The following is a 12399-nucleotide window of genomic DNA, read 5'->3' on the forward strand; positions in this document are numbered from 1 at the left end:
TCTTACTCGTAATGGTTTCTCGGGGCACATAGGCCTCACTGAATGGCAGAACCCGCCCTAGAACGTCAGTTCTTTGCTTCACGGCGATATGCAAACTGGGGGGGAAACCCCCAACAATATAGCTAAGCCTTTCATCATCTTCTAACAAAAAAAAAAAGAATTAAATTAAATTTTAAAATCAAATTCACATATCTGAAGAAAAAAATCATATTATATGAAAGGTCTTTAAAATAGCTGAAAATTCTGGATCACATCATTAATTTTCAATGAGAACTGGTGAGGGAGGAACGGTGGTGACAAATTGAAAGTACAAGGGATTAACAAATTGTTTTATAGTGATCAAAATCATTTTAATCGAACAGAATGAACATATTGAGTACTTGAAGTAAGTAGTGAGTGATAACTAAAAACATGTTTGATTATTAGTAAACTTCTAGTTATGAAATTAAAGAAAAGAAAAGATAAGCATAATTGAAGAGTTAAACAATTAACCCATGAGCATAATTGAAGAGTTAAACAATTAACCCATGATGCCGTCAGTTGGGAACAAAATTAACGAGAACAAGAATGGCAGAAGATCTACAGAAAGCAGAAGAGAATGGCGGCGGCCGCCTACGATTACGAGAACGATCCGAGATGGGCAGATTATTGGTCCGATATATTGATTCCTCCTCACATGGCATCTCGCTCCGATGTTGTCGATCATTTCAAGCGCAAGTTCTACCAGCGCTATATCGTATGTTTCTCGTCTTTCTTTTCAAAAAAATTGTTGTTAATTTTTGCGCTCTGGGTGTATTTAAGATTTTTCTTTCGTTTTTATATGAAATTTCAATCTGGGTTTCTTTCTGTTTTGTGCTTTTACCTCTTGTTTATTGTGGTTTGTGTTGGTATGTTCAAGAAGCTTGGAATTGAGAATTGGAGCTTTTGGTTTCTGGGTTTTCTTTCTCCTCAAATCTCCATTTTTGGGATTTTTGAATATATAGATGATTTATTGAGTTAATTATGGTTTTTCCTTTAAGAGCCATTATAGCTAGTTAAGGAAACAGCTGAAGAAGAAGAAGAAGAAGAGGTCATGTGTAATTGGGAAGTTTATTTATCTTGTTTACTGGGCCTTCTAATTAATGTCGCTCCCTGAGCTTTTATGAATTTGCCATTGGCTACTGACTGAGAAACATTGGAATGTGACCTTTTCGAATCATCCAGCAGTTGAAAGCAAGCCGAGTTTCTTATCTATTAAACATTTATAGTGAACTTGTCACCTTATAACAATGGCTACTTTCTTTTCACCTTATGAAAATGATGATCCAACCGCTTTCAGTCTGTATTTTCCCGAACACAAACAAGAGGAGGAATTTCAACTGCCTTTGCTAACCTGCATTTGTTTGACCGATTGATTTCTGGTTTTGCAATATACACATTTGGGCTGTTACAGGAAAACTATTTTTTGGATATTCGCTTTTGAAACAAAAAAACTAGGGGTAATGAACGTAGTCTTAATTGTTGAATTTATAAGATGGTCTACATGCTTGAAAAAATTGTTATAGGGATGCATATCCTATTTCCCTTGATGGAACTGGTCGTATCCTTTAATGTTGTTTATATGCAGTTTCTTTCAACTTTGTGGATTTTTATGGCTATATAAATATCTATAACATTCAAGTGCATTCATCTTCCCATAATATTATAGTATTGTTCCCTGAACAACTTGTAACTAATGATTTATGAGACCATGTTTCATGAACAGGATCCTGATCTTGCTGTAGAGGCTATGTCATCAGGGTCGCCATCCCGATCATCAAAACCATCTGCTTCATCGTCAACCTCATCAGCAGCAAATGACGGATCTCGGACACGCAATGCATGTAAAAACTCTTTTGTGCCAATGATGTTAGAGTACAGAAGCTAAAATTTGCAATAAACAACATAAATTAGCTGACCCTTATTCCCATATGTAATGGGGTAAGGGGAGGTAAGATAGTAGGCTGCTCCCAACACCAAGTTGAGAGCAGCTTCCGTGGGAGACCTCCAAATTATGAAATGCCCTCCGTGAGACTCGATCCCACAACATAAAATCGGATAATGTTGTTTATTTACTCGTCCATATTGATTGGTTGTTTCCTTCATTGAACTTGATCCTGAATTTGTGATTTAGGCTCAACCTCTAGAAGTTCAAGGGCATCAGCAACAGCTTCTATGCGTTGGGATCAACGAACAATACAATTTTCTGTCAATGCTTGGGTATACTACCTACCCCCACCCCTTTCTTTCTCCCACATTTGCATATTAGAAAGAAGACAAATAATGTCTCGAAATCTGATTTCGGTATTAGAAAATCAATTTTTAGATGGATCTTTATTGGTTTCGAGAGTTTCGTAAAAAATCAAATTGAGAAGGAACAATGAAATACTATTCTTGGAGTTCAAATCAAATGATTAATACTATTATCGGAGCCAAAATTAAAGTTTATTTAATATTATAATTTTTTTAAAATTCAATGGTAAAATTAATATAAATCCTAGAATTAAGTGATATATAATATAATTTATTAAGACATAATTGTTAGTGTACGTCGGATGAGTATTAATGTAATTGGCATCAACGTTCTGACTGGTGGATTTGGATGATGGGGCTTCAAGTTTTCTTTTTAGGAAGAGTAAATTAGATGAACAAGTGAATCTTCACTTCCATTGATTTCCATACATTAATTACTATAATTAAAGAGAAATTATTTGCATCATTTAATTAAAGGTATTTGTTATCAATATATGTATTGATTGAAGGCCAAATACTTTTTTTACTTCTATTTTCCTTTTTCAGAACTAGATTTTATAATAATATTCACTCAATGAATTACTCTATTTATTTATGGGAATTTCTCTTATTATCTGATTTTTTTTAATAAATTTGGTCAAATTCTAAAATCACACCCTAATTAATATTTTAAAGCAACCCTAATTAGGTAGGTTAAGCATAAGCACAACTGCTATATAAACAGAAAGCTACAAGCTACAAGCTACAAGGAAGCAACTAATAGCAGCAATCTAAAGCTCGGAGGTTCAAAATTTCCTGCAAAGACCATGGGTACGTACCATTAATTTATTTATTTCTTCGATATTTGTATATTCAATTTAGTTTCTCTATTACATGCATACATAATTTTGTTTTCTTTTAAAAACATCGTAATTTAAGATTGAAAAAGATATCATCGATACTAAAATTCTAATTCGTATAATTATTTTAAATTTTGCTAATTCGTTCCGATGAAAATAGGTATTCTTAAAACGTTGAGCCACAGTTGGTTGGGAAGACACTATGGTACATTGGCATCAGCTCTCATGGGAGTGATTGTGTTGGCGTTGGCAGCAATTGTAATTTGGAGTTCGATTAAAGAAGACAAAGCACGAGCGTCGCCACCGCCACCACAGGATACCCCAGAAGAACAAGAAGAAGAAAAGCCAATGGCTGAACCAAAAGAAGCAAAAGAAGAAGGAACAATGGCTGAACCATAGACATTATTATTATTACGATGATTAGTTCAAGTTTTTCTTTATATATATATTTGGATTATCAGTTCAATTATAAAATATAATGTTGGTTCTGATTAGAGTTATTTGAATATATTACATTATATTTAAACGAAAAAAATAGATGTGCTTAAAAAGTGATCCAAATCATGTAAATGCGATTTACGCAAATTATATCTCTCTCAGTGCAATTGGTATAGTTTTTGAAAAGTGATTTTTAAAAGTGTTGTAGAAATAAAATTTTAAAGATATTATACAAAATTGTACTTTAAAATTTAACTGTTTGAGATTGATGTTAAAAGTTGAGTTTGAAAATATAAAACGTCCGTTATAGACATCATGTTGTAAAATAAAAACACAACATTCAAATTATATTTACACTTATATATGAATCATATCAATTTAAACTATAATAAATTCAAAAAATTATTATCATATATGAATTATATATATTTGAAATAAAATAAGAATATAAAAAATACAAAAAAAATAATTATAATAAAACTATATTTTATATAACTCACTATTAATATTTAAATGAATAAATCACAAATTTTAATTATTTTTAAATAATTAAAATAAATATCTAAATTATTTTTTAAAGATGTTAATAATATATTATTAAAATAAAATATAAATAGATAATTGGGTGGAGCCCATGACATTTGTAAGAATAAAATTATAATTTTCTTCCAAATACAAAATTAAAAATTAAAAAACTAGAAATCCTACATTTTTACTGTTGGTTTGAAATAGTCGTTTTCATATAATTTTTTTATTTTTATCCGTTTAACATTGGTTTTACTAATCAAAATAAACTTTTTTCCTTAATCTTTTTATATATATTTTATATAAAACAACTTAAATTTAGTATTTATCTTTTTTTAAATAAAATAATTTAAAATTAATACTTGGAAAATCAAATGTACAAGAACCGAACATATTATTGAACAAAAAGTGTGTGTATATATATATATTATTTATGTTAATTAAATAAACTTAAGTGTGCAATAATAATGCCGTTAAGTTGATGTTAATTATTTTATTATTTTTTACAATATGAAATGATAAAATAATTACTGTCAATTTGAACCAATAGTTTGAGCTGAAAAAAAAACCTAGTTTAGGGGTTAAAATAATTTAATTAATAAAACTAAAGGGTCAAAAAGTGTCCTGTCGCACTAACCAATTTACCTCTTAAAAAACTTATTGTTGTCGTTAAATGTCACGAGTTTAAACACCAATTGAAAATGGCAGACGAATCGTCGCATTGAATCAAGTTGGTGAACTTCGTCTCCGAACAACAGGTAGCTTTATTTTTACCAATTTCTCATCCACTCCATTACTAAACCCTAGTCTGGTTTCGTTGATTATGATCAATATCTCGTTGTTTGGTGTTGATTATTGTCTGGCTTCGATAATGATGGCAGTTAGACGAGGCTAAAAGAACTAGAGGTGAACGAATTGAAGATGGAACTGCTCAAAGGGATAGGCCCTTGTAAGAGGTTTTTTTATTTATTTCTTGGTTCTTGCCCTAATGAATTCGCTCTTTTTTTTCTTCCCTTTTCTTTTCATTTTCTCCAATGAATCTCAAACAATTAATCGTTTTCTCTTTTTAATTTTGTTATCTAAACCATTTCTATGCATATTTTGAAGGAAAATAAAGACAAGAAAGATGCAGAGTTTAATGAACGGTTTAAACATAGTGAGTTTTTAAACTTTTCAGATTGCTGTTATTTGATGATGTAACTGTCTATGAGCTAAACCTTTGAACACTTTCTTCATTTGCAGGGCCACCTAAAGCTCTAGATGAAGACGAAACTGAGTTTCTTGATAAGTTGGAGAGGGTGAGCACTACTTTAATGAATGAATGCTATGGAAACTGTTGGAATTAGATAAATATGTTTGTTCTCTTTTGCAGTGATTGCAGATCGTTTTTCTCCTTTTGGTTGTAGTATTTATTCTTTATATTTACCATAATGTCGAAAAAATTGGTAGTTTCACCAAGTATAAGAGGCTTATAATGTCTGCGATCGTATACGCCGGTAAAGACGTGTGCATGTTAACTCATATAAATATTCTATTAGCCTAGGTGCTACCATTCCTGAATAGCTTAGTGTCATTTTTTTATGCTTTTCAATTTCTGATTTTCTTTTTCTTGTTAATGTAGTCGAGAAGGGAATATGAACGACAAGTAGCAGATGAGGAAGCTGAGCAGTTGCGAACTTTCCAAGTAATTTTCTACCCACTAACTAGTGACATTTGTGATTTATAGCTATGAAAATATTATTAGAAAAGAAGTATCTGCAACCGTGTTGTGCTTGACTGATCTGGCCTTTACCTCCACAGTAATTATTTGAAGTCCGTTGTTTTATTTTGAATTCTCAGTTACGTATCTTAATTTAATGGTAGAACTGCCGATTTACAATTATTTTGAATTTACAAGAATAATTGTTTGATTCTTAAAGACAAGTTATTTGTATTATTTCAAACACACCATATTCAACAGAAGATTCCTGCAATTATATCTACTTTTCAATCATTAGATTCAAGAAATCATGTCGATAAAGACTGAATATTTGATGTGGATAGTCATTTAAAAACTATTTTCATTATCATGTAGTGCATTGTTTGTTTAAGGTGCTAAGTTGTAGTCTCTGAGAATTACAAAGGATCATATATTATTAGTTTTCTAATAGCTGTTACTATAGCAGCAATCTGCTGCTACTATCTTGCTAGATGAAAAGTTTCTTGAGCAGCGTTTGAGTAGTTGTATTACTTGTTTAGCTTAGCCATATGTATATTTGTATTTTGTAGAACCAATTCCAATTTTGTTTTACATTTTATTTCATCCGAGACGCCGGTGTTTGTTTCTTTTTCAGGCAGCTGTTGCAGCACAGTCCAATATCGTGCTTGAAGTAAAAGAAACGTTGGCAGTTCCTGCAAGCCAGGTTGGTTTCAGATCAATTAGTAACATGGTTGCACTTTTTATAATGAACTTTATGGTTTGGACCTTAACCACACCTTGAATTGACAGAGCTTTTATCATGCCATATGATTCGGTAATTAGTTTTGGAGTATTTCGGATTTCATTTCCATGTAATCTAGTTGATTGCAACCTTTGTTTCCTACGACATTAAGTTGATTACTTTTTGCATCGTTGCTTGAAATAAATAACAATAGTGTGTCTTCTAATTGATTGTGAAACCAGTGACAATGGAGGCTCGTAACCAAGTGATTAGCCTCTTCAGCTTTTAATCGGCTCTTGTTTCTGCTTGCAGGAGCAAAAATTAGCTGGGAAGGAGAATCCAGCGACTCGGCCACTAGGCATGACCATAAAAGTGAAGCCACAGGCAAAAAGGGCCAAAACCGAGCCCGGTGAAAAACTAGTAAAAGCACCCGGCGCTGATAATGTGAAATCATCCGAAGGTGATCCCAATAAGTCTCTTAGGTGGCGTTTGGTTGGATGGAATCCCTTGGAATTGGTGGGAATTAGAATCCAATTCCACAACTTTCCCATGTTTAGTTCAAGTTTTTCAAGAGAATTGGAATATCTGATGGAATTCAATTCCATCAAATGAGGGAAAGTAAATTCCATCCAAAAATTGATGAAATTCAATTCCCTTGTTGGAGGGAATTGAAATTTGACCATACTACCCTAATCAATCATTTGGTAATTTATTTATATATTGAATAAAAAATATTTTTTTATTATTTCGGGTCGGGTCTATAATTCATATATTCGGGTCGGGTCGGGTGAAACTTTATTTTGGCCGGGTCGGATCGGGTTTTTTTAAGTGTGATATTCGGGTCGGGTCGGATTCGTGTTTAGGGTGAAAAAAATCGGACCGACCCGAAAATATATATAATTCAGGTTGGGTCGGATTAAGTCACTGTTTTTATTAAATAAAAATAATTTTTTATTATTTCGGGTCGGGTCGGGTTGGATTTCTAATTTATATATTCGGGTCAGGTCGGATGAAACTTTATTTTGTTCGGGTCGGGTTGGGTTTTTTAAGTGTGATATTCGGGTCGAGTCAGGTCGGGTGTTTTTAAGTTTGATATTCTGGTCGGGTCAGATGAAACTTTATTTTGTTTGGGTCGGGTCGAGTTTTTTAAGTGTGATATTCGGGTTGAGTCGGGTCGGGTTTTTTAAAGTGTGCTATTTGGGTCGGGTCGGGTTTAGGGTGAAAAAACCGGACCGACCCGAAAATATATATAATTCGGGTCGGGTCGGATTAAGTTACTGTTTTTATTAAATAATTTTTTTTATTTCGGTTCGGATTTCTAATTCATATATTTGGGTCTGGTCGGATGAAACTTTATTTTGTTCGGGTCGGGTTTTTTAAGTTTGATATTCGGGTCAAGTCGGATCGGATTTTTTAAGTGTGATATTCGGGTCGGGTTCGGGTTTAGGGTGAAAAAAATCAGACCGACCCAAAAAAAATATATATAATTTTACCTTATATATTTAGGAATAATTAAAATAATACCCCTATATATAATTTTTTTCAATTAAGTCAATGTTTTTATTGAATAAAAATATTTTTTTTATTATTTTGAGTCGTGTCGGGTCGAGTTTCTAATTTATATATTAAATAAAAATAGTTTTTGGTATATTTTTTTGTAACTAATTAACATACTCCGATTAGAATGTATCGAAATATTGTTCTATCTTTTGGTAACTTATTAACATATTTTGATTGCGATGATTTTAACTTATAATGTTTATTAGCATAATTTTTATAATTTATTAAAATGAATAATCAATCAATAAAATAAAATTTTCATATTTTTTAATTTTTTATAATGTATTACTACATGTAAGTTGTAAAATAAACTAAAATAAAACAAAAAAAATAAGAAGGGCAATTATATCATTTTACATTACTGAAATCAAATTTATCTTACATGTTTGCGAACTAAACAGAATATGGAATTTGATTCCAATTCCATTTCCTACCAACCAAATAGAATATGAAATTGGATTCTAATTCCTACAGATTCCAATTCCTTTATAGATTCCAATTCCCTCATAAATATTCCAGCGAACCAATCACCGCCTTAATGTTGCCAAGACAAGTCTTGTTTCATATAGTGATGAAAGTGAAGATGATTAAGAACTAAGCATGCCAATCTTGTAAATCGTATCTAAAACTGTAATGGTTTTAAATCCAAATTATTATGCATCGAGTTTGTATTATTAGTTAATCAAATGTTAATTCAGTTGGTTTTATTAGTTAAGGACAAAACAGTTTATTTCAGTTTAATGATTCATTATTGTTATGCCATATTTAGGTTAATTTGACAATAAAAAAAAGTCATAAGAAATGAAATAAAGGTTAAAGGTTAAAATTACTAAATTAATAAGTCGTAGGGATAAAAATATTATGAGAAAATAACCTCATCGACCAAAAATGCCTTATAATATACGATTTTAATTAATTTTTTTTGGATTGCAATCGATAATTCGCAACGCGATCTCCGGTATCGCAAATCAGTTTCCAGATTCGCAACGCGAACTTCGACTATCGTAATGCGAACTAACTTGGACTATCGCAATGTGAACTTAGACTATCGCAATGCGAATATGTAAATCGCAATGCGATAGTCGGCTATCGCAATGCGAACTTTATTGCATTTGTTTCTTAAGAATTTTCTCTAAAAAGATAGTATTCGCGCGGGCGTGTCGAAGATACGTATTACCACGACCACGACCCGAGACGAGACGGACGGCGGCGGCGGCGCGCGAGAGTCCCCCTTATTCTCTATCACTCAACAAGGAAGTGGGAAAGTCAAGCCTTAAATATCATTCCCAATAGTGTTTCCAATACTATGTGGGATTGAGCATTACCAACACTTGTTTCCAATACAATGTGATTATTCAGGAAACAATTAACAAGCATGCACCTTAAAACAACTGAATCAGCAACCAATTGCATTAGTATTATACGATTAAATATGTCATAATTAAATGTCAATCTACAATCAATCGCGATTATTGCAATTTTAAGAAAAACATTCCAAAATAATATCACTATTTAAGGCTCAATCCCATATAGTATTGGGAACAAGTATTGGTAATGCTCAATCCCACATAGTATTAGAAACACTATTGGGAATGGTATTTAAGGCTTGGCTTTCCACTTCCTTGTTGAGTGATAGAGAACAAGGGGGACTCTCGCGCGCGCCGCCGCCGCCGTCCGTCTCGTGGTCGTGGTCGTGGTCGTGGTCGTGGTCGTGGTAATACGTGTCTTTGACACGTCCGCGCGAATACTATCTTTTTAGAGAAAATTCTTAAGAAACAAATGCAATATCGTCGTTGCGATTTTGGACTATCGCAACGCGAACTTGGACTATCGCAATGCGAATATGTAAATCGCAATGCGATAGTCGAAGTTCGCGTTGCGAATCTGGAAACTGATTTACGACTCCGGAGATCGCGTTGCGAATTATCGATCGCATTGCGATTTAGTTGGTCATTTTGGCAAATCCAAAAAAAGTTGATTAAAATCGTATATTATAAGGCATTTTTTGTCACTGATGTTATTTTCTCAAATATTATTTAACTTATATTTTTTTTCTACATAAAATTCATTCAAATCACGGGTGTGAGAAATATCTTCATATACTTTTGAAACGTTATCAAGATTGAAGCAAGAAGGTCCGTATACGAATCAAAAGTTTAGCGAATCGTTTGATGGGAAGTTTGTTTACTAAATGAACGAATATGAACAAGATTTTATATTCGTTTAATTAAAAGAATGAACATGAACAAATGACTCGTTTGTTCATTAACATTCGTGAACGTTTCGTAATTCGTTTATTTATTTGTGTTTGTTTATTTATGTTTATTTATAATCAATTCAATCTACAGATCCGTTTAAAATAGTATGACATAATAAATTTGACCCTTAAACCCATTAATATTTTAAAATACAATTAATTTTAAACTCAAATAAAAAATATCCTTATCAACTAAAGAAAATATAAGCCCTAAATTATTTGAAAAACAAACAAACTTTTCTCAAGAATAAACCCAAAAATTAATTTTAAGTTCGTTCTTTTATGGTTGTTTAAGTTCATTTATGTTCGTTTAGTTGTTCGTGTTCGTTTGTTTGTTTGATTAATGTTAAACGAAAAACATGAACATATCTCAATTCATATTCATTCGATTCGTTTACAGGACTAAAAAACAGGTGATGGTCAACCACAAGTCCACAACCTAACATTAAAGCTGGTTATAAGTTCAAAATGTTTATGTATAGCACATGGGTGAAATAATAAGTTTTTTTGATAAATTTTATTAAATTTTGTAGACGCCTTATTTCGACCATATCATATAATGAATATATTACATAATAATATATATATATATATACTTTTTCATTTTATTTTACAGGACCAAATAAATACACAACAGCCCACTCGGCCCACTTGTGTTCGACCCAGTAACAAACCCTAAGGCAAATTAGGGTTCCTGATGTCTCAGCAGCTTTCCATCTCTCACCCCAGCGCCGCATGGTCAACAGTCCACGTCCAAGAGTCCCGCGGCCGAATCCCTCGGTCAATAACCCTCACCAATGTCTGAGTTTCACGGTCACACGCAACGATCCCGAAACGTCTGGCAACACCAACAACCCACGAAGATAACCAAGTTAGAATAAGACTCAAATGTTTAGCAAATCCTAGGCTATAAATAACGTATGTAATCAACACATAAAGGGGGATTTTTGGTTTTTTACAGAGGATTCACGTAGGAGTACAGAAGAAAACACATGAAAAACTAGCAGATCTCTTGTAAATTTCGAAACAGAAATAAATAAAAGGTATCGCTTTTACCTTTGTTTTTTTATTCGGAAAAGGTCCTATTTCAATCCTGAATTCATTTCAATTCGACCCGTAATCTATATTCTCTTTTAATTTGGGAACCTAACTTTGTCTGCAATTCAATTTGACCCTTATGACATTAGTTCTATCAGTTTATTATTTATTTTTCATATATATATATATACACGTATATTTTATTAGTCTATATATGGTTATTTTATTTGATGATTTCTTTATTTAAATACCATACTTTATATTTATGTATATATACGTATTTATTTATATATTTTGTTCTTACTGTTTTTCTACGTTTCTATCATTATTATATTTCATTTTCATTATTTTATTCCTATACTTTTATTAATATTTGTTTCGCCCAATATTTAATCATTTAGTATTAATATTGTTAAATACACATATACTTTCATTTATCTTATTTATTTATTTTATTTAATGTAAGCTATTGCTTTATATTTTTTTCCTATTCTAACACTTATATATGTATGTATATATTTTTGTTATTTTCATTTCTATTTGCTTTCCATCCTTATTTTTCCTTTATATTTGTTTAATTAAATCTAACATTTTTTTAGAGTACATTTTCAACCGATCAATGGTAAGTTTTGAATCGTTATTTTACCTTTTAATTTAAAATTACAATTTTCTTAATTAAAGACAACTGAAAATTATATAGTACCGGAAGGGCAGTTCAAGGGTGCTAACCCTTCCTTGACTGTAACCGACTCCCGAATCCGACACATCTATGGCACGATGCAGATCAGATAAGAAATTAGGTATCCGATCTACCCATTTATTTTTAAATAAATGATCGGTGACGACTCCAATCTATATTTTTCACGTCGAAGCCCAATCCCGGGGCCCAACCGAAAGACGGTTACGACAAATTTAAATAGATTTGTCAACAAAATCATTAATATACAATTTATATCTTGTTAACAATTCATGGATTGAGTTATTGGACAAAAAATTTCAGCTTTGGCATAAAATTTAAATAATTTTTATATTTCAAAAATATATTTATATT

At 31.8% G+C, this 12399-nt stretch overlaps 1 protein-coding gene and 1 pseudogene across 1 annotated transcript; both read left to right on the plus strand.

Annotated features, from left to right (window-relative positions):
* The first annotated feature begins 486 nt into the window (after window positions 1-486).
* On the plus strand, window positions 487-3509 carry LOC120209022. The gene is made up of 5 exons (XM_039208111.1): window positions 487-736; window positions 1745-1862; window positions 2153-2303; window positions 2996-3081; window positions 3271-3509. Exons 1-5 carry the CDS (start codon window positions 599-601, stop codon window positions 3507-3509), a joined length of 732 nt encoding a protein of 243 aa, XP_039064042.1. The 5' UTR covers window positions 487-598.
* Window positions 3510-4774: 1265 nt separating this feature from the next.
* LOC120209031 lies at window positions 4775-8644 on the plus strand (annotated as a pseudogene).
* Window positions 8645-12399: the final 3755 nt, after the last annotated feature.

This window comes from Hibiscus syriacus, unplaced genomic scaffold, assembly GCF_006381635.1.
Source record: "Hibiscus syriacus cultivar Baekdansim isolate YM2019G1 unplaced genomic scaffold, ASM638163v2 tig00018060_pilon, whole genome shotgun sequence".
NCBI lineage: Eukaryota > Viridiplantae > Streptophyta > Magnoliopsida > Malvales > Malvaceae > Hibiscus > Hibiscus syriacus.